The sequence below is a fragment of the Geotrypetes seraphini genome, chromosome 2 (genome assembly GCF_902459505.1).
Source record: "Geotrypetes seraphini chromosome 2, aGeoSer1.1, whole genome shotgun sequence".
Lineage (NCBI taxonomy): Eukaryota > Metazoa > Chordata > Amphibia > Gymnophiona > Dermophiidae > Geotrypetes > Geotrypetes seraphini.
The window spans coordinates 339,454,244-339,477,936 of record NC_047085.1 but is presented as its reverse complement, the minus strand read 5'-3'; the positions used below and the strand labels follow the sequence as shown (position 1 = coordinate 339,477,936).

General features: G+C 42.9%; 1 protein-coding gene across 3 annotated transcripts in view; it reads left to right on the top strand.

Annotated features, from left to right (window-relative positions):
* LOC117353854 (cytochrome c oxidase assembly factor 1 homolog) overlaps positions 1–23,693 on the top strand; it is a 127,554-nt gene that overhangs the window by 80,740 nt on the left and 23,121 nt on the right. For all 3 annotated transcript variants that reach the window (XM_033930292.1, XM_033930293.1, XM_033930291.1), the window contains exons 3-4: positions 18,575–18,641; positions 20,075–20,115. In XM_033930292.1, the coding sequence (XP_033786183.1) occupies positions 18,575–18,641; positions 20,075–20,115 (108 nt within the window). The remainder of the gene's footprint in view (positions 1–18,574; positions 18,642–20,074; positions 20,116–23,693) is intronic.

The following is a 23,693-nucleotide window of genomic DNA, read 5'->3' as shown; positions in this document are numbered from 1 at the left end:
GGGGCCGGGTGAGGAAGGCCGCCTGCTAGGTAGGGGGACAACAATGGCGCTTATGCTCAAGCCCCCGCCGCAGCTCCTCTCTCGATCCTGGTGCGGTTCGAGAGAGGAGTCGTGGCGGCGGCTTGAACATAAGCGCGATTGTTGTCCCCCTACCTAGCCGCGAGGCTGCGGCGGGGTTTCCATGGCAACCCAATCGCAGATCTCAGTGTAGGGCCGGGTCTGGCGGCGCCGTGTAGGGCGGAGGCGGGACCTCAGCACTGCACCGCCGGGCGGCTCACGCCGCCGGCCCCCAGGAGCTCGAGGCCGGTTGCGGACATGCCTGGCGTGGCATAGTGCAGGAGGAGTGATCGGTGGCGCGAGGTAGAGAGCAGGTGATGACAGTGATTGGTGGCGCAAGGTGGAGAGCAGGTGATGACGTAAAACGCGCGCATGCGCACTAAAAAAATCGGGACAGCTCAGGGAACACGTTTTTTTTAGTGCGCATGCGCGGCCTAGCATTTTATTATATTAGATTACATATTTCCCTTTTCTGAAAGAGGCTAGAATGTCCAGGTGTTGTATAGATTAGTGTGACCATATGGCTCCAGAAAAAAGGGGACGGATTGAGACATCCGGGTTTTACTTCCATTGAAAGCAACCAAGATATCTCAATATGTTCTCCTTACTTCCATTGTTTTCAATGGAAGTAAAACCCAGATGTCTCAATCCGTCCCCTTTTTTCTGGAGCCATATGGTCACACTATGTATAGTGCTGTGCCTAGGAACTCCTGATGTAATAATAGAGGCTCTAGGAATCTATGCATGGACCTGTACTGCAAGATTCCAGCCCCTTCAACATCAATAATCCATCTTGAAAGATTTTAAGCATTTTTCAAGTTCATAAGTGGCCAGTGTCTTTAAGTAACAGTTTTATAAATATCAAATGGAGACCAGACAACTAAAAATAGAGATGCCTAAGGCCCCTCTCATAGGAGGGGCCTTAAACCACCTGGGCCAATCAAAGCCTTAAGTCCCTTCCTGGTGCATTCTGGGATGCACCAGGGAGGGGAAGGTCTGACATTTTGAAGAGGTACCTGCTGGCCAGAGGGAATAGGCATCTCTCCAGCCAGTCATCGTAAACAAGGGGGGAGGGGGTTATCCTGAATCACATAACTTTAGTTCGGGTTCTTCTTTCCCATATACATCACTTTGCACTTGCCCACATTAAACGTCATCTGCCATTTGGATGCCCAGTCTCCCAGTCTCACAAGGACCTCTTGCATTTTTCCCTAGTCATCTCCTCTTACAGCTGCAACTGTTGAAAGAATAGTATGAAGAGGTAAGAAAGATATACCTAAAGGGAGAAGGCCAGCTTGGTATGGTTACAGCGAGTCTGTTCTGCAAGCTGTGTTATGCAGTGAAGATGCAGAGGAGAATATATTGAAGATCGGGGTGAAGGAGGTGAGAAGTCACAGCTTTGAGAGAACAGGGTGAGACCCAAGAAAACACCATCCATCAACAGTGTGCAACAGTGTGCTTATAAAACATATTTAAAAGAAACTTTCTGTTTCTATAAATGTTTAAATTATACAATGTCTTGTTGTAACTTGATCAGGAAGGGTGGCACATAAATTATCTCATTAAAGAAAATTACACTAAACTAGCTGTAGAGCTGCCATGTAAAATAATTTAGATTGTCAGAGTGGTAGCTGTTTTAGTCGGGCAAAAAAACCACCGATGCTGTGATCTTTACTGTTTCTCAAGTGGGAGCCCTTTGGCAAAAATACTTAAATGTGAGTGCCAGAACTATCAGGCAAAGTGGCTGGCATCTTGAGTGAGAGGGATAGGAAGGGAGTTCTTTGATATGAACCATCCAGGGTAGAATCCCCCATCTAATTGTATGGCACGTCTGCTCAGGCACACTCAAGAAGTGACTGCAGTACCTATAACAAAAGTCTGTTGCTTATTCGGGGCTCTGCTGCTTCAAACTCCCTACACTCTGTCCATCTGTCTCCTCCCAGCCCATCTTATCCCATACTGTCTCTCTCTGCTGAGCTCCCTGGTCAGTCTGAAGCCCCACTGCCCCTCCTCCCCATCCCCCTGAATCCAATTCTCATTGCAATTTGTTAGCCCCTCACTTTCTCAGGACGCTTGCTGCCAATACTGCTTCCAGAACAGCTGTTCTGTTTTCTGGCAAACCGCACTTTCAGTGAGACTGAACAATGCGGTGCCTGATTTCGCTTGGTGTTCTCCGTCTTTCAGGAATAATGCAGGAGTTTGGACAGTTGATGGCTGAAAGCCACTGAGGGTGACTTGTTGACAGAAAGAAACAAGAATAGCTGTTCCAGAGGTGGACCTGACAGAAAGCCTCTAGAAAACAAGGTGGAAGGCTATGTAAGCCAGAGAGCTGCATTCAGTGTCAATGAGAGAACCATGACTGACTCCCAGGCTTTACTGTGAAGAATACTGTTATAGCCCAACTGGTCTCTTAGATATTTTAGTCTGATATTATATCAGTGGATTCATTATCTTGCTTTTGCACACAGCCCTACTCTCCATCTCTGCCCTTAATCTTTCCTCTCCCTCCCCACCCACTTTTTCCCCATCTTTATTTTGTGCTGAGGCTTATATGATTCACCAAAGACATTTCTAAAGAAGTGTGTGTTTGTTATTTGCTCTGGTGTCTGCTGGCACAAGGTTTCAGTCATTTTTTTCATTTTCTCAGCATCCTGCCAAATACAGGAGAGGTTCTGGTTACACTTGCCCTTAGGCTGACTGCAGAGAGGGAAAGGAGGAGGCCTCAGGACCAATGTATGATGTTGCACATCATAATTGCAAGTACCTATGCATAGATTTCTCAAGTGCTTTAGAGTGCTAGCATTCTTATCACCGTGAAAATCCACAGTAAGTTTACTATAATTAGCTGATGGATTTTCTTTGATAACCCCGACATAAAATCACCTTTATTCTTTATTCTTCTATAAAATCTTTTCTGAAATCGATATTGCCTTAAATCATGAGCAAAATCTAAAGAGACCATCATCAGTTTTTTTCTCCAGAGAATTTCTGTAGCAAGGAAGAAACCTTATTCTATTACTTGTCAGTAATATGTAAAATTCTGCTGCATTATAGAGTACTTTGAGATCTTTAATATGTTACACTCTGTGAGATTAGAGCAGGGGTGTCAAACTCAGGCCTGCGGGGTCCAAAGAGACATGCATATGCCGGACTGAGGGTGGGGGGGAAGAAATAATGGATTTAAAAACAGAGGAGAGAGAGAGATAGTGGACAATGAGATAGAGGGAGGGAAGGAACAGAAAGGGAGAGAAGTTGGACACAAAGGGTGGTGTGGAGGGGGGATAGAGATATTTGATAGGAGGGTAGTTGAGAAGAGAAAGGGAGAGATGGTGGACCCTGGGGTGGTGGTGAAGGAGGGAGAGATGCTGGATGAAAGGGTAGTTGAGAAAAGGAGAGATGGTGGTTCTGGGGATGTTGGGGTCCATCACTGCAGCTGTGGGGATGGAGACAAAAAAAAGGAAAAATGCCAGACCTCCGTGGGAGGGAAGAGAAACAAGGGGAGGATGGATGGTTAGCATGGAGAAAGAAGAAAACGACAAATGGGCAGGAGACCTTAGCAAGTGAGTTATCAGAAGACAACCAGAGCCTGGAATCAACATGATTTGAATAATGACCAGACAACAAAAGGTAGAATAAATAACTTTACTTTCTATTTTGTGATTACAAAATGTCAGATTTGAAATGTGTACCCTATCAGAGCTGGTGTTAGATAGCAAATGTGAGCTAGGACCTAAAAGAGGAAAAGTCTTTTTATTTATTTTGTTTACACCACAGAGCCAGCGTGGGGTTGGAGAGATTATAACCCTATACGTCTACTAAGATTAAGTATCATAATAAAAAATTTGGCCTGTGACTTAGCCTGTGTTTTAGATTTCGGCCCCTTATGTGATTGAGTTTGACACCTCAGGATTAGAGGATTTTGTAGGTGCATAATTTCCTGCATAGTTAAATGAGAGCACACATAATTGAGTAATTCTGCATAATTTGCCCCAGACACTTCCAAGCTTCCTACTGTGCCCATAGAAAAAAAATGAAAGCACATGTCAGATCTGTTGGTAACACAGTTACCGATAGGTGTAGACCTGTTATTTTTTTCAGATTGGTATTATCGATCTGACTATGGCATTTCAATGTTAGGACATCAATCTGATGGCTTGTTTGAATATTAATGTCCACTTCCTCCTGGTACTGCAATCCCCCTGCTAAACTGACCCCTCTCTCTCCTCACCTAATCCCCATACATTACAAAAAAATCAGTAGGAGGGATGTCCACTCCCTCCTGCCATGGGATGCCTCCCAGAACTCCAAACCACCCCTTACCTCTTCGTGAAGCAGACAGCAGGAGGGATGCTCAGCCCCTCTTGCTTGCAGGCCCACCAATCCAAAATGGCAGGCTTTCTCCTTCCTGGTGCATCCTGGGATGCATGAGGAGGGGCCTAAGGCCCAGATTGGTTTGGACTCATGGAAAGGGTGTAAGGCCCAGATTGACTTACTCATGGGAGGGGCCTTAAGCATCTGAGCCTTAGGCCCCCTTCCCAGTGTACCTTGGGATATATGGGGAGGAACCTAAGGCCCTGATTAGTTCAGATGCCCAAGGTCCCTTCCCTGGGACGTCTGAGCCAATCAGGGCCTTGGGCCCCTCCCTGTGCATCCCAGGATGCACCCAGGTAAGGGAAGGCCTGATATTTTGGAATGGTGGGCCTGTGAGCATCCCTTCTGCTGTCTGCTTCATTTAGAAGTATGGAGTTGAGGAGGAGAAGGGAGCAGGGAGGCATCCAGTGGCAGGAGGGAGCAGGAATCCCGCCTGCCAATTTTTATTAAAATATGGGGAGGGTGTTCCTGGCAGGGGGTTCATCTTGGTTTTTCATTCGCGGTGGCAGGAGGGAGTGTACATTGCTCCTGCCTCTATTTTTGTTCTGGGGTCACTTGGGAGGTCCAATTTGACTTTATTTTTTATGGGGAAGATATTGTGGGTGTTTTTAGGATCAGTCTGGACCAGTGGGCTTTGTTCCTCTAATCGCAAGTAAAAAAAAGAAGAAAGCCCCGAACAGCTGAGTGGCAGGAGGCTGCTCTGGGGCTTCCCCTGCCACTCAGCTGTTTGGGCATTCCCAAACCAGCTCTGCACATGAGTGAGAGCTGGTTTCTAAAAAAGTGATCAGATGGAATTAGGTTGCTCCCACAAAACTCATTTGCATGGGAAGCCATTTGAACGTCGATCACTGTTTAAAACTCGGGGAAAAAAAATCAACTCAGTGACCCACACAGTTTTAACAACCGTTTTTAGTGCATCTAGCTCTAAAACTGCTTTAATGAGTCTTACTGTCACGGAAAGCTTCCCTTCCAATGCATAAAAGGATGGTTCATGGCTGCTAACGATCCTCATAGCAGCCACCAAGAACCCTGTGCAAATACATCACAAGGAGCTCAATAGTATTCTAATGAGCTCTCCTTGCGATGCACAAAAGCAAAACGCCCTCCCCATTTTGCCATTGCTATTTTCCAGCAAATCAGGACCTGCTTGTAGCTGTTGTGCATGTGTTGTGTGAATGCACAACAGCTGTGCCCCAAACTGGGGGAAAAAATGCTAGCAGCCCCTGCTTTCCCTGCCGGTTCAGCTGATCGCAGCAGGGGGAATCCCTGATCGGCTGAGCCAGCAGGAATGATGCCCATTCCCTCCTGCCTCTGGGCCTGCTTCTTCAAAATGGCAGTCCTGCCTCTCCTGGTGCATCATGGGATGCACTGGGAGAGGCCTAAGGCCCTGATTAGCTCAGGGCCTTAGACCCCTTCCAGCCTGGGATGCACTGGGAGGGGACTTAGGAGCTTGAGCCAGTCAGGGCCTTAGGCCCCTCCTTGTGCATCCCAGGATGCACCAGGCAGGGCTACCATTTTGAAGAGGTGGGCCCAGAGGCATTCTGGGAGTGGACATCTCTCCTGCCCTTCTTACATTGAAGGTACGGGGGGTTGTCAGGGGTGTCTGGCCAGTATGGCCAGGTTGGGTAGCGGCCGGCCTAGCCTACTAGACCACCAGGCTTTGAAGCGGGAGGCGGGAGCTTGGCGACAGCAGGAGTGGGGACAGGGGCTATCGTTGGAAGGCTCAGGGGGAAAAACGATGGGATGGGAAGAAATGAGGGGGTCACTTTTGTAAGGCAGCCCTACTCTCCCTGCCGGCTCAGCTGATCACAGCAGGGGAATCCCCTGCCACGATCAGCTGAGCTGACAGGGAGAAGCAGCAGCAGATTTTTTTTTTTTTTTTTTTTTAACAGGAGGAATTAGGGGAGGAGCTGTGCCTAGTGTTTGCTCTTCTGAGCAAGCGCCAGGCACAGTTCTTTCCCCTTTTACTGGAGCTGCTCCACACAAATAGCGTGCATATAATTCTTCATGCTATTTGTGTAGAGCATCACCCGGAAACCAAAAACTGCTCCCACCACAGCATTTTTTCCTGTGTATCAGTGCTTTGTGCATCCTGCCCTAAATGTTTTGGTATGTCTAATTAGGTAACGTGCATTTAAGTGCTGGTGTTCCCCATTTTTTGTTGTTGCACTTTGTTGTTTTGTCTTTTGCTGTATTCCACATTTGGTCTTTGAATTATCTGTGGAAAGGGAGAATATAAATTGTGAATTAAATGAAAGTAAACTGATTCCTATGGAGTCAGAGTGAATAGGTATTCCTTAAGTATTGCATAAAATGTGTAAATGAAGCTGTGTGGGAAATGGAAGTGTAACAGTCACTTTCAGTTTTTTTTACCCTGAGATCATGCTGACCTCATGGCATGTGCATGCTTAGTATAATGTCCCTGCTCAATTTCAGATGATGTTGATGCCAGGCAAATGGCATTGCATATTGGACAAGTAGGAAAAGCATGTGCAGCATAGCTCATCTATACTTTTTTCAACTCCACCTGCGTGTCTTTGATCTAGAAAGGAAAGGGGAAAGTAGTTTCAATAGAGCGGTTCCCAAACATTCTGTTTGATTTTGAAAGAATAATGAAGCCCAGAGTGTCACCAGATTCAGAGAGTGATTTTTAGTTTAACTACAGGGTGCTACAGTCCCATAGATTTCCAGTACTAGGAGCAATACGTATTACAAACAGTAGAAAATTATATGATTCAGACACAAGAGGCCAGATTCTGTAAAAGGCACCTAAATCAGCCTGCGCCTAGAAAAATGACGCTGGTCTTGTGTCAGTAATGCATAGGTGCTGTTTACAGAATCATGCCTAATGGTGTCTAACAAAAAAATCTTAGAAACATGGTGGCAGATAAAGACCAAATGGCCCATCCAGTCTGACGATCCGCAGTATCCACTCCTCTCCCTAAGAGATCCCACATGCCTGTCCCATGTTTTACTGGCCTACATTGCAGGCACCTAAGTTCTTTGGAGAATTGTGTCTATGTCTGTTTCTGCCCTCAAAACATGCCCGCTAAGCAATAGACTCCTATCTTTTTTTAGAACTGGATGGGCGCCTATTGGCCAATTAAATTTTTTTTTTCAAAATGTGAGTTGGTTAAAGCTCATAATTGAAGGTATTAAGGTTGTTTTGGCAATTAAGTTAAGCGCCTAAATTGGCGATTTAGGTGCCTAACTTAAGGCGTCTCTTATAGAATCTGGCCTTAGGAGTCATTGTGCATAGCAACCACTGAAAAAGCTTGAAAAAGCTTCATTCACTAGGATTCAATGTAGAATAGAAGTGTGCATGGGGATTTAATCTGGTTACTGGTCCTGAAAAACCTCACTAGTGCCTAATTTATTTTTATTTAATTTTTTAAAATTATTTTTGTTAAATAAAAATTGATAATGCAACAAATCACAAAAACAGAACTGCTTAATGATCAGAAATATTTAACTTAAATTCCCAATGGAGAATCTGCTGTTTCACACAACTGACTTCTTCAGGCGGGTCAGTGTTTCATTAGCATTCACTTGTACATTTTAATACAGTTTATCCAAAATTTGAATCCGAGACACTGTATAACATAAGTCCTCAAGAATTTGAATTCTAATTTTGGATGAACTGCATTAAAAAGTACAAGTGAACGCTAATGAAAGACTAACCCCTAAAGAAGTTGTGTTTCTGATCATTAAGCAGTTCTTGTATTTTTGATTATCCAATTTTTATATAGCAAAAATAAATAAAAATAAATTAGGCACTAGTGAGGCTTTTCAGGACCAATGATAAAGATTTATCACCCCATGAAATACTTGGGGTATTGATGTTTGAGGTTTTTTCCTCTGTAGATTGACCAAAAATTTTAAGTTGTTTATCAATATATATGGCTTTGAGCGTAATTGAAGCTTCTACTGATTGTTAAAAATTGTTGTAATTTGGTTCCTATCCCCAGTCAATTCTATCCCATCCCCATCCAATCCCCTTTATATTGCTACCGCCCCCTCACCATATTCGGTCATACTGTATATACTTGAATATAAGTTAATCCGAATATAAGCCAAGTTAACAGTTTTCCCTCAAAAAAGGGGGAAAATCTGTTAACTTGAGTACAAGAGTGTGTGTGTTGGGTTATAGTCAAGTACTGTATACTGATAATTCTTACTCCCATGTAGTGTCCTGCATTTCTCCCTTTTCCTCTTATACTTTCCACCCCTTGTGGTGACCATCACTTCTCTCGCATAGCTGGTTTTAAGAAAGATTTGGGCAATTTCTGGAGGAAAAGTCCATAGTCTGTTATTGAGAAGCCACTGCTTGCCCTGGATCCGTATCATGCAATATTCCTACTCTTTAGGTTTTGGCCAGGTACTAGTGACCTGGATTGGGCACCGTGAGAACGGGATACTGGGCTTGATGGACCATTGGTCTGACCCAGTAAGGCTATTCTTATGTTCCTTCCCCTCTGTGATAACTGACACTTCTCTCTTGTTCTTTTCCCTCCTCATGGAGACCAGTTTGTCTCTCTCCATTCCCTCCCACCCCCCTACAGTGAAGACCGGCATGTCACACTCCCTTCCCTACCCCCTGTAATAACCAGAAATCTGGTGTCTCCCTCTCTCGTCCAGGCAGCTGGGCCATTTGGTCTTTCAAACCACCCCTCCTGCTGCTGTTAAAGGTTAGATCTTCACCAGCAGCAAGCAGCATGACTGATATGCTTCTCGTACCAGCCCCAAAGCCCTTCCTTCTGATGTAATAGGCTGGCATGAGCAGCATATTAGACAAGATGCTCGCTAATGGTGAAGATCTAACAGTAGCAGGAAGGGGGAAGGTTTGAAAGATTGGATGGCCCAGCTGTCTAGGCAGAAGAGAAAGACACCAGACTGCTAGTCACTGTGTGGGTGTGTGTGGGGGCACAACACAGTTGAGTCTTCTAGCTTGACTATAAGCCGAGGCCCAATTTTTGAGCTTTTTTAGGGCCCAAAAGTCTTGGTTTATAGTCGTGTTCCCTGATCCCTTTTCTGTCGGGATGTGGCAAGACAAGTGCGCATGCGTGCCCTTCCCTCCACCTCACAATACGGCCCTACCAGTCAAAGCTGCGGCAAGGCAGTGCGGAGCGGCGGCTGCCGGGAGGAGGCCGCGGCGGCTTGAGGCGAAACGCGGTGCAGAGCGGCGGCTGCCGGCCGCTAGCACCCCCTGCCCTCTCCGTCGCGGCCCAAGAAAGACGTGGCAGTGCGAGGCCTGGACGTCACCGCCGCGTGATGCGACGCCTGTGCGCTGCACAAAAAAGAAAACGCTGCGTTTCGCCTGGGCAGACATGTTGGTGGTGGCGGTTGTGGAAGAGGGAATGGGAGCAGACACTAGCTCCCCGCCAGAGGCCCCACACACTCCCCCAACTCTGCTGACCCTTGCCCCTGCCTGTCCCACAGGGCACCCTTAGCAATCCTGGCCCACAATAGTTGGCCCAGACCCAAGGAAGAGGAGACACTGGAACACCAACAATGCAACAGGTACTCTGGATGGGGTGAAAAAGGTGGAAATAGGAAAGGTAAAAGGGGAAATGGGAATATTGGTAGGTAAAAAGAAGGGAGAAGGGCTACTGATGGACAGGGGGAGCAGGGAAGGGGTACTGCAGGACAGAGGGGAGGTAAAAGGAAGGGAGAAGGGCTACTGCTGGACAGGGGGGAGAGACAGAAAGAAAAGACAGAAAGAAAGGGGGGCAGGGAGAAAGAAAGAAAGACACACATACAGAAAGAGAGAAATAAATGCCTAAGTCTACACATCTATTCTAGCACCCGTTAATGTAACGGGCTAAAAAACTAGTATATATATATATTTCTATGGACTGCAAAAAAAACTATCATTTCAAACAATGTAAAATAATAAATCATCTGCAGAACCAGAGCTCAGTTCTGTTCGGCATTTTGCTCATCCTGCTACTGAAAAAGAACATTCTGATGATGTGCTGTTGGCAGGAATATCAAGTAGGGAACAGACAACACTTCTGCTGCCAGTAGGTAGAAAAAGACAAGTGGAATTCCTTGCCCGAGTTTGATATGCAGGTATTCACTTCATTGATCACTAAAGCTGTTTCCTGGCTGTTTCCTCCCCCCCAAAAAAAAAAAAAAATCTCTCTCCGATTCTTCCCGTTTTGGATGTTTTGGCAACTGGCTGCACCTTGACTACAGCTTGATTTGCTGTCAGTGTTCGCAGTCTGTTTACAGCGCTGTTACACCCTTCGACTGTCATCAGATCTAAGTGACCCTTCAGCTTTGGATCCAGCAACGTTGCTGCCAAGTGCGTCTTCTCTAACTGTAAAATACTGATCCAGGTGATCTGCAAGACGATTCTTTAAGGATGCTATTACATGGCTGGCTGAGCTTGCAGTTGCCAGATGCCATTTCAATTGGTATTTGTTGGGACCACCAGATGTAGCGAATGCTTAGTATCTATTGAGAATTCTTTTGTAGCTTGTCAAATGATCCAACACTGTAATAACTTCTACCAGCATGGAGTCATCAATTGTAGACAGTTTTAGTCAGGAACTGCTTGTTTGCATGTGGTTCAGTGGCAATTGCATGCAGCTTCTCAATATGCTCTGCCACAGAGTTCACTAAGTTGACATGCACTGTTTGAGCATTTTCTTCGGTGAAAGGTTGCCTTTTGTTCACTTGGCACAGCGCATCACCAACTGTGTGTGGCGGCAGATTCCAGGTGTGCCATGAGATGCTGCCAAGGAGGAGAGGCACTGGTGCCAACCGACTGCTTACAAGACATGCCTCTCGCAGTGAGAGGTTCATCTTGTAGGTTGTCAGCTAACGCTGGCACCTCTCCTCGTTGGCATCTCTATTCCTCTCCCCGCACCTCTCCACCATCAGTAACCCCTACCGGCATAAAAATAGGCCGCAGCTGGAGTACCTCCACCCATGCACGGACGTCGATGTGATGATGTCATGCATGTGCGTGATGTCATCGCGTGTTGACGTCCGCGCACTTCCAGATGCCCTCCAGCCGCGGCACCGAGTTTAATGTGCCGTGGCGTCAAAAGATTTGCGGGACACTGACTTAGCAAATGTAACAACCTCCTTGCACCAAGTTATAAGCTTGGAAAACTGGAGTCCATGAGAGAGTTCAAGATTGAGCTTATGACCTGTGCAACCTATCCAGAACTCATTTATTGTATTTAGTTTAGCTATTTATTCAATTTTCTATACCGTTCTCGCAGGGGAGCTCAGAACAGTTTACATGAATTTATTCAGGCACTCAAGCATTTTTCCTTCTCTGTCCTGGTGGGCTCACAATCTAATCTGATGTACCTGGTGCAATGGGGGGGGGATTAAGTGACTTGCCAGGGTCACAAAGAACACTGTGATTTTGAACCTACAACCTCAGGGTGCTGAGGCTGTAGCTCCCACTGCGTCACACTCTCCCCTGCTTGTCTTGACACGATCTTTTCATATTAGCTGCATCATCAGTCACATAGATGAGATGAATTTGTCAGAGATTATATGCTGCCAAAATGCTTGAAACAAATTTGACAAATATTTTCACCATTTTATCAGTGGTGTCCCTCATTACCAAAATTGCTGAATACTTGCAGCTGCTTTCATCAAGGTGAGCTCCTCTTTCGATTTTGTTTTAAAACTGAAGAGTTGTGCATGTCGAGCTACACCATCTTGAATGAGTCTCTTCATAAACCCCCTCCTTTACAAAGCCATGCTAGCACTTTTAGCACTGGCTGACGCAGTAACAGCTCAGATGCTCATTGGAATTCTATGAGTATTGGAGCTGTTACCATGGCAGCCGAAACTAAAAATGCTAGCATGGCTTTGTAAAAGAGGGCATAAAGCAGTTAATAGAGCCCAATAGATAAATGCATAAAATTGCCATCCTGTCTGTATGTGTCCATGTCTGTGTACTGTATACTGTGTATGTATATAAAGTGCCAGGAGCATGACCGCAAAAGACAAAAGCAAATAGTGATAGAGGGGTGGTAGACCCTAATCAATTTTCGATGCAGTATGTTCATGAGGAGCTAGCTAAACTGAAGGTGGATAAAGTGATGGGACCGGATGGAGTACATCTGAGGGTACTGAAGTAACTTAGGGAACTTCTGGCAGCTCCGCTGGCTGAACTTTTCAATGGTTCTCTAGAGTCAGGAGTGGTACTTGGAGGACTGGAGAAGGGCGAATGCGGTCCCTCTCCAATAAAAAGTAGAAGTAAGGAAGAAATAGAGAACTACAGGCTGATAAGTCTAATTTCTGTTGTAAGTAAATTAATGGAAACACTTTTTAAATGGAGAATAGTGAAGTTTCTGGAATCCAGTGGATTACAAGACCCGAGGCAACATGGATTCACTAGAGGCAGGTCTTGTCAGACAAATCTGATCAATTTCTTTGACTGGGTGACTAGAGAATTGGATAGAGGGCGTGCGCTAGATGTGGTGCATTTAGATTTTAGCAAAGCATTTGACAGTGTTCCGCACAGGCATCTAATAAATAAACTGAGTGCCCTCGGCATGGACCGGGTCAGGGAACTGGTTGAGTGGAAGGCAACAGAGATAGATTGTCAATGGAGATCTTTCTGAGGAAAGGGATGTTACCAGTAGTGTACCTCAAGGTTCATGGTCTTGGAGCCTGTATCTTTTAAACCTTTTTGTAAGCGATATTGCTGAAGGGCTATCGATAAGACTTGCCCCTTTGTGGATGATACCAAAATCTGCAATATAGTAGACACGCCTGATAGTGTGACTAGCATGAGGAATGACTTAGTGAAGCTTGAAAAATGGTCTGAAATTTGACAGCTGAAATGGTCTGAAATTGACAGATTCAATGCTAAGAAATATAAGGACATGCATTTGAATTGCAAAATCCTGAGGGAATGGTACAGTTTAGGGCAGTGTTTCAAACATTTTTTGCTCCGGCACACTAAACGGAGCAAATGTTTATCGCGGCACATTATAATTGAAATTATAAAATTGCAAAACCAACAAAAAATTAAATTTGAGAGTTATTTAGTTAAAATTCTTTAAGCTATGTATTGGTAATTGTAACAATGGTAAAACTAAAGTAGATAGAACAAAATTGCTAATCAATGCAATGGATGTGCTGTTTTTGAGTGCAAATTAACTTAAAAAGCGACTTGATAGTAGACAAGCAAACACGTATTTCATCATCAACCATCTACAGTTCTCTTTTTTTTTTACGATTTAATTTCTGTCAAAGCTGAAAATCCAAGTTCGCAAAGATAAGGTCCAAATGGCAGCAAAGCCTTTATTGCTTTGTTGCTCAACTATTGCATAAAAAAATAAAATTAAAACTAAAATTACTTGCCGTTACTTTTCAAGAACCTATCACGTCAAAGAATGATGCTTGCCTGGGCAGTTATATTCTTACACCCATAGATGCTTATAACATTGACAGACTCTTGCATATGCGACATTAATGCCATCTATTCTAATGAAGGAAATTTTTTAAAATAAAGTAAAATTCTAGAATCTCTCATGGCACACCTGGAATCTCTTCGGGGCACACCACTGTGCCGTGGCACACAGTTTGAGAGACACTGGTTTAGGGGGTGAAGAACTTTGTGGATGGAAGAGGAGCAGGACTTGATGATCTTAAGATGACCAAATAGGTCAAAAAGATGATGGTGAAATCAATAAGGATTCTACAGTGCATAGGGAGAGGTATGGCCACTAGGAAAATGGAGGTATTGATGCCCCTGTATAAGACTCTGGTGAGACCTCATTAGAATATGTGTATAATTCTGGGAGACTCCACCATCAAAAAGATATAAAACAGGTGGAATCGGTCCAGAGGAAGGCTACAAAAATGATCAGTGGTCTTTAGTCATAAGGCGTATGGGGGCAGACTTAAAGATCTCAATAGAAAGACGGGAGATATGATAGATATGTTAAGTACCTACAAGGGCATAAATTGCGCATGAGGTGAGTCTCTTTCATTTAAAAGGAAGCTCTGGAATGAGAGAGTATAGGATGAAGAAGATATGCTCAGGAGTATTCTAAGAACATACTTTTTTACAGAAAGGTGCGATAGGCTCCCAGTAGAGGTGATAGAGACAAAGACTGTGTCTGAATTCAAGAAAGCATGGGACAGTATGTGAGATCTCTTAGAAAGAGGTGGAATTAGTGGATGGAAAGACTGGATGGGCTATTTTGGCCTTTATCTGTCATTAAAAATACGATCAGTATTTTACCGGCTATTCCATAAGAGGAGAAGTATCAATATTTATAGACAAATTTACCTCTTGATAATTAAATACTGTAATTCACTCGATCCTCACCTGGCTCCTCCTTCATGCATTATGAATGTTATATGCATGAGCCAATATCGTCATTGGATCTTTTTCTTTCTATATATATTTTTTTCTTTTCTATTTTTATAGAAATATGTGAATAAATAGAAGCTTTATATCTAATCACTTGATAAAGCTATTAGCTGCCTCTCCTGACATGATCACGTTTCAATCAGCCTTCATCAGGGTCGAGGCTCTATAAAAAATCAATAAGCAAAATGTCATTTATCCCACTGAGGATATTAGTAACTTTCCTTTAATTATATATATTTTTTTCTGCTAACCCTAGAAAGATTGAGATCAAATATATTATTCAAATTATCTAAAGTATTAAACGGAGCTATGCAGCAGATCTAACACCAAGCTTTCTTATGTTTTTCACAGCACAGTTTTATTCGTAATTCAGAGATCGTGTTAGTCTTCTAATTCCTTTTAGCGACGTCTGACATCATATCCCCTCTTAAATTCCTGCTCACTAGGGGAGAGGCCAAAAGAGCAAATCACTGATAGGGTAAGAATTCTCACACTGAGGTTACCAGGGAAATGACATCACCTAGCATCCAGTTTTAATGGACGCTATTGCTAAAAAAAATGCATGTGTTGAAGCCACAGCAGACTAGAGGCAGAAACATTCCTAGTGCAATCGACAGCCGGTTATTATTATAAAGTGGACATCCAATCAAGTTCTTCATTTAGGCCTCTTGGAGACATCGAGTTTAAATGGAAGATCCATTTTTGTTCCTTAATATTAAGTGCTCTCTTAAAATTAAAAATATGATGATGGCAGATAAAGGCCAAATGGCCCATCCACAGCATTCACTATCACTTCCTCTCCCTAAGAGATCTCACATGCCTGTATATATTGTATCTGTGACTGGGAGACAAAAGAAAAGAGGAAATGAACCCGCTGCTCCTTTTAAGGAAGACGTGGCATAGTGGTTAGAGCTACAGCATCCTGAATTTGTGGGTTCAGATTCCACGCTGTTCCATGTGACCCTGGGCAAGTCACTGAATCCTCCATTACTCCAGGTATGTTAGACAGATTGTGAGCCCGCCTGGACAAATGGGGAAAATGCTTCAGGACCTGACTGTCAACTGCTTAGATAAATTTGATAGGTGGTATATAAATACCTAAAATAAATAATAAATAAATATATCGGTTCTATGTTGCAGTTTCTGCAACTGCCTCCCACAAAGAAATGTAAGGGTATTTTTGGGGGGAGGGGGGAAGGGGGTTAGGACCCTTTTACTAAAGCTTAGTGTCTGCTAACAGATACTGAATATGCGGTAAATACCGCACCTTCTATTTTATGCCTATAGACCACGTGGCATTTGGCACACGCTAATGCCAATTAGCGTGCACTAAGTTGTAGTAAAAGGGCCCCTTTATTTCTCTGGAACCACTGGTTTGGGTTTACCCATTTTCAAACTCATCTCTTTTCTCCTGATTTCCAGCTTCTCCCCCCCCCCTGACAAATTTGATCTTTATTCTATTACATTTTTGAGAGTTGTTTTGCCCCTAGATACAAATGTCCAACTACTTCCTCAGGTGGTGGTATAATGATATTATAAATAAGATATATCTCTATATACGCATCAATGCACAGGCATCTTAGGGATTTTCAGACATCCACCTAAGTAACATAACTTACGGTGGTAGAGATCCTCATTACTCCCAGACTAGCATTTAAAGCGTTTTGATGATTTAAAGCGTTTTGATGATCCACACTCTATCTGTCCCCTGTTCCCTCTCCACCACCACATCCAACATATTTCCCTCTCATCTCTCTCTGGAGGGAGAGATGTGGCATGGTGCTGGAGAGAGATGATGGAGGGAGAATTATTGGGCATGATTTTTTCTATTTTTCTTTTATCTTTTTTATACTCTGTTTTCAATAAATATGCTTTCAATGTACTTCGTATGAAATTGATTTATGTAAAGCAAAGCTTATCTTTAATGTTTAGTTAATATCCCCTTGCCGACGCGTTTCGCATTTGCTTCATCAAGGATGGGGGAGTCTACAAAAAAAGTATATAAATATAAAGCAACTTGAGCCCGCAACTTGAGCCCCCTTCTACCATTCCGTAAGCTTCTGAAGACTTGGCTCTTCTCCAAAACTAACCCGTCCCTCCCTATTATTATCACACCTAACCTCTCTCTTACTTACTTTTATAAACCCACTGGAGTTCCGTTGCTTCCTATCCATGTAAACCGTGTCGAGCTCCACCTGTGGAGATGATGCGGTATATAAACCCAAGATTTAGATTAGATTAGATTAGCATTGCCTTCCATTACCAATTCATAAATTACAGTATAGCAACAGGAGAAGACACTCCTTCTCAGGAGCCCATACCTTAGTTCATAGTTGCTACTTGGTTCACATTGCCGCTGGTGTGTTAAAATGGCTACGGCGTTCACTAACACCCTGAAGTAGAAAAACCTCCAATGACATCAGCCCTAAATTAGGGCAAGTCACAGCTACCTCCCACACCAATAGGGAGCCCAGTTTAAAATACAGGGCTAATTGCTCAAACGGGACCCAATTCCAACCATGACTCAGGGGATTGTATGACGGAGGGGATAATCACGGCAGAGACAAAGACACCTTTATACTCCCCCTGTGTTCACTGACCCCATTGCACCCCCACAAAGTTCAGAATAAAAATGTGCATACCTGCCTCCGGGACATCAGCACTTGACATAGGAAAGCCTAGAATAGCTGCACAGAGGTGGCTTAAGAGTAGTCTTGGGGGTGGACTAGTGAACCATAGAGAGGAGGACCCAGGCCCATAAGCCACCCTAACCACTACATGTGAGCCCACTAAATGTGAGCCCACCAAAAAACTCCAAAACCCTACTGTACTGCCATATAGGTGCCACCTGCAGTCATAAGGGCTATTAGGGTTGTAGACAGGTGGATATAGTGCAGTGGTCTCAAACTCGTGGCCCAGGGGCCACAATGCGGCCCGCCAGATCCTATTTTGAGGCCCTCAGTATGTTTATCATAATCTCAAAAGTAAATAAAACAGTTTCTATAAATTACAATATTATTGTTAGCCAAAAGGAAAGATGTATAAACTATAAAGAGTTTTACCACATGCAAAATTGTCATTTCCTTAATAAGACATTAACTATTTTTCTGCGGCCCTCCAAGTACCTACAAATCCAAAATGTGCCCTGCAAAGGGTTTGAATTTGAGACCACTGTTATAGTGGGTTGGGGGGGGGGCTCAACATGCCTTATATGGGAGTTCTGGTGAGATGTTTATGTGGCACCCTTTTGTGAAGTTCAAAGCAGTTCCCTGTAAGGTGCCCCACTGTTCTGTTGCCATGTCTGGGTGGCCCATTCCATCACAGTGCTGGCCCTCCCACGGCCAAAAGGTCTTGTTTCTGGGTGTTTGGGACTTGGATGAATATTTGGATGAGAATGTGGTATAAAGAGAGACGTACTGGTAGACTGGATGATCAAACACCTAGATGTACAGATGGGCGATTTCCAAAAAAAGTATACTTTTTAGACATATTTTTGAGAATGGACATTTGTGCCCTGACGACTTTGGGCGACTAGCGCCCTACGGCCAAATTGGACTTAGACGTATGTTTTGATTATGCCCTTCTAAGCTTCTGAGTGTTAGACCGAAGATTTCTTGTCTCCCTTAGCTGACCCAGCCAGTACTTGTTCTAAAACACTGACCCATACACTCCTTTCAGAAAAATATGTAGTAATTTAAGAACCATTGAGAGAGGATTAAAACAGCAAATTATTCTTTTGTCAAATTGTATTAGTAGCAACTAAAATTCTTATTTTTTACATTTTAGGTCATACTTCTTCCAGTATATCATCTCCTAGAGCAAGAACTCTGTTCTTAAAAAAAGTGACTGAAAGGTATGTGTTACATTTCCTGTGTGGGATTCCATGTGTTACATTCCCTATGTGGGATGTTTGTTGCCGAAAGTATTTTGGCATGATTTTTTTCTGTTTGTCAGCAAATAATTTATTCTCCCAGACTGAAACACTCCCAGAGAAGGCCAAATATGTCTGCCTAATTGATTCAGTCCAGAAGCGTGTCGGAAGACAAAATGAATCCTTTCTTTTTTGCAGTCGTCCATCAAGTTCTGTGTTTCCTTTATTTCTGTAACTGCACCCTGTTGAGCAACAATTTCATCAGGTTAATTGTGCCTTAACTAATGCGCCTGATTTCTCGTCTGTGAGCAATGCAAACATGGATAAGCAACATCTCGCATCTTTTCTTTATTATATGATCCTGTTATTTCCTACAGAGTAGAACTGAAAACTGGAAGAAATATGACCTGATTCTTGAGGAGAATTCTTTGTAAAGTGGGATAGATTTCTTTTTCCTTACTGTTTTGGAAATAACAGCGATACCTTTCTGAAGTGTTATGATTATTTATAGTTTATGCTATATTTTATGTGATACACTGTCTCTATATGGGACAGCAAAGCAGTTTACAGTTAAAAATAGTAACACAAATGAACTCCATTAAAAAAAAGGACAAAGAAAAAGAGAACCGGAGGAGAATAAAGAGTAGAGATATTGAGGAAATAGTATAAATGTAAGTGAGAGAGCATCACATCATTATATCCGCTCTGGACTGTGCTACTTGCCAAAGACTAGTTTCAAGAGCTGGGTTTTATGTGCCGCTTTGAATTTGGGAAAAGAAAGTTCAGTGTGGAGTGAGGGTGGGGTGGGGAGTGAGCTCCAGAGAAGAGAGCCAGCACAGTAGAAAGCACTCTGATGCATTGAGTCAAGCTGGGCATGCGAGAGATCGAGACGACCATCATGGAGTGAATGAAGGGTTCTAGCAGACGTGTGAGGAAAATGGACAAAGAGAGTCAAGTGGCGATACTAGAATAGAAGATCTTTGAATCATAGTGAGGATTTTACATTGAATGCGAAGTATTGGTAGCCAGTAATGATGATTCGTGCGAAATGGTGTAACGTGATCAAATCTTGTTGCTGTTTTCTGGATAGTCTGAATACGCTTACATAGAAACATAGACAAATGAAGGCAGATAAAAACCACATGGCCTATCCAGTCTGCCCATTCATGGCAGCTCAGCATGTATTACATTGCAGTAGTTAAGCCGAGAGATGACTAAAGCAGAAAGGACCGTCATCCAAGATGAAACATCAAGATAGAAGCAGACCGAACAGAATTGGCACAGGCCAAGGGGCGTCCTATTTGAAGGAAAGGCACTCTTAATGCAAATTGTCATTATAATGTGTGTGACTAATAGCGCTAATTATTGTTTTTATAAGATAGTATTTATTTATTTTTATTTATTTATTTATTTAGATTTATATCCCGTTCTCCCAGTAGCTCCGAACGGTCTACAAGTAAGTAGACCTTGTAATTTCTACTTGGCCGGCTGCTTGTTATGAGGAGTTTTTATTTCTCTCCCTTGAATGACTTCACATCTTGTGAACAGTAAAAATTTCAGCTATTTCTGCGCTCTGTATTTCTCAAGTGGACTGCAGATGAGACAAAGAGTCTCCAGAGCAAGAGGATGGGAGAACTAAGAACAAAATATTAAGGGATTATGTAGAAGGGCTGAAGGAAAAGCCCAGATAATTAAATAATTACATACATTGGATGTGTGCATGCATGTCCTTAAGACATTACATTATGGCATACTAGACGGGCCATTTAGTCTTTATCTGTCATCATGTTTCTACACACATCCAAAAGTATAAGCTGATGACATATCGAATAATCCCTCTAAGTCAGTGGTTCCCAAACCTGTCCTGGAGGACCATCAGCCAGCCAAGTTTTTCAGGAAAGCCCTAATGAATATGAATGGGGCAGATTTGCATGCCTGTCACTTCCATTATATGCAAATCTTTCTCATGCATATTCATTAGGGCTATCCCCAAAACCCGACTGGCTAGTGGTCTTCCAGGACAGGGCTGGGAACCACTGCTCTAAGTGAGGTTAAGGGACCAGATGCACCAAGCTTTTTGTTATAAAAGAGGGTGTCCAAACTCCATCCTTGAGAGCCACAGTCCAGTCAGATTTTCAGGATTTCCCCTATTAACACGCAAGAGACCTATTTGCATGCACTGCTTCCAAATAGATCTCATACATATTCATTATGGAAATCCTGAAAATCTGACCTGGTGAGGGCTGAAGTTGGACACTCCTGTTATAAAGCAAATGTGTTAAAAGCTTTTTAGTTATATCCAATGCTGCATATTTAATTAGTGTGTTATTATCAATTAAATGTGATTATAATAAATGCTTTTTTAATATACCACTTCTTGTTGGTACAGTATTTACCCAGGTGAAGCGCCCTGCTTTAAAATTATCCTCCTCAGATGCAGCTAGAAGTTAAGAACATAAGAATTGCCATACTGGGACAGACAGAAGGTCCACCAAGCCCAGTATCCTGTTTCCAACAGTGGCCAGCCCAGGATCCCAAGGACAAAAACAGATTTTATGCTTCTTACTCTAGGAAAGAGCAGTGGATTTCCCCAAGTCCATCTTAATAATAGCTTATGGACTTTTTTTAAAGGAAATTATCCAAACCTTTTTAAAACCCTTCTAAGCTAACTGCTTCACCACATAACATAACATTATATTTCTATACCGCATAACCATAAGTTGAAAAGGATTTACAAAAATTACATAATCTACAAAAAAGGGCCATAGATAACTACTCAGTCAAGTACTTAGGGAAAAGATAAGACTTCAATTGTTTTCTAAAGTGTTCATAAGAGTGAGAAGTAATAGTGAACAAAAGTCTTTGTTATGAAAAGCTGCTTGAAATGAAAGCAGATGATCATGGTATTTCTTGCCTTTGCAGCCTTTAACAGAGGGAAATACAAACAGAGCATGTGATTTTCTAATATTCTTATGGGATGCAATCGAAAATCTGTCAGCTAAATAAAGTGGGGCTTGGCCATAAATGACTTTGGAACATTAGCAACCCAGTTTAAAGATAATGCATGTCTCCATGGGGAGCGAGTGCAACTCCTGGTAGAAAGAGGTTGCATGATCATATTTCTTTAAACCATAAATCAGTCTTACTGCAGTATTCTGGATCAATTATAGTTAAATAAGCAATATTACAATAGTCCAGAAGACTCACTACTAACGATTGAACAATAAGTCTAAATGCAGAAATTGCTTTTTGAGCCTATGATTTCAGTTTTGTCTCTTTCCCCCTCTTTTATAAACGCATAGTGTGGGTTTTAGCGCCGGCAGCGGCGGTAACTGCTCCGACGCTTATAGGAATTTTATGAGCGTCGGAGCAGTTACCGCCGCTGCCAGTGCTAAAACCTGCGCTATGCGTTCGTAAAAGAGGGGGAAAGAGACAAAACTGAAATCATAGGCTCAAAAAATTGATACAGCAAATTCAAAATACACTAAAAAAAAGAAAAAAAAGAAACTACAGAGGAAAAAGCTGTGCTTATATATAGGACTGGGAATCATTGGAACAGAATGCCCTCTTAGCCCACACCTAAACAAAACAAACAAAAAAACTCTTAAAGAAAATAAAAGTATGAATAGTAATCAATAAAATACACAGGTGTTTGAAATTCCAGTCATTAAAGATAATCAAACATTTGTTTTCCAGAAAAATATGTACTTAGATTGCAATGCTACCACAATGACAGCTCAAAGCACTGATGTCTGCTGTGAACGATTAGGTCAGGGGTGTCCAATGTTGGTCCTCGAGGGCCGCAATCCAGTCGGGTTTTCAGGATTTCCCCAATGAATATGCATGAGATCTATTTGCATGCATTGCTTTCATTGTATGCTAATAGATCTCATACATATTCATTGGGGAAATCCTGAAAACCCGACTGGATTGCGGCCCTCGAGGACCGACATTGGACACCCCTGGATTAGGTGAAACTATCCATTGTACTTAACTTCCTGTGGACCCAAAGCAGCTACCTCTGACACTGACAGTTGGATGAAACAATCTCAAACATAGCTATGTTTTACCCACTAAGAGGCTATGTCAGGGAGAACTCAGAATTTAATGAGCCTGTGATCCTACTCTGTCTCCTTCCCATCTGATACACTCTCAATATTAAAAGAAAATGTAACTGGTACATTATTTGCTCTGCCTCACTCATGGCACTTCATCAACTTGTCAGCTTTTCAGCAAACCTTGCCAGAGACCTAATCTTCCTTCCAGACGTCCAGCTTACCTTTCCTAAACCCCAAACTCGCCACTCGTAAAAGCATCTTGATGAGCTGGCTAGACTTGAAATGCTGGAACTCGAGCCAGCAGAAGGGATAATTGAGTTCTCCACCCTAAGCACTTAGGGTGAATTTGGAGGCTTAGGAGTGGTGAGAATAGGGCCAGACAGGGAGACAATACGATTGGGCGGTTGCACTATCAAGTTGCAAGCTGATGATGTACTGGGCGGTAGAAGCCAGCAGGGACTGGGTTCTTGGTTAGGTCTTGCTGATAAGTTGATGATATTCTGAAAGAGGAAAGGGACAGGTAGAACTGGGCCTTTTTAAATTCTAAGGTTTATAGAGGGTTCACAGGAAGCTGATGGTGCCTTTCAAAACATTTTTTGAGGGCTGAGAGGGAGGACCATTGACTTGGGTTAATATTTCTGTTTGCTTTATTTTTAAGGAAGATTTAGCTAGTTAGCACTAATTTACAATGTTAACCAGTTAAGTTTAGCTGGGAAGGAGAACCAGATTAATGACACAAGGGCATGTTTACTAAACTGTGTTAACAAGTGGCTGTAGCCATTAAAATATCTGCATGCAATATCATTAACATTTTTGTCATATCTGCATGGGGTGCAAACTAGTTTTTCTTTCATAACCTCATGCCTGTATATGGGCAGGCGCTTATAGAATCAGGGCCTGTGTGTCTTTTTAATATCTCTTTTCCCCACATCCCATGTAGTTAAATTTTTGCCATTAGACAGGCGGACATTCTGGA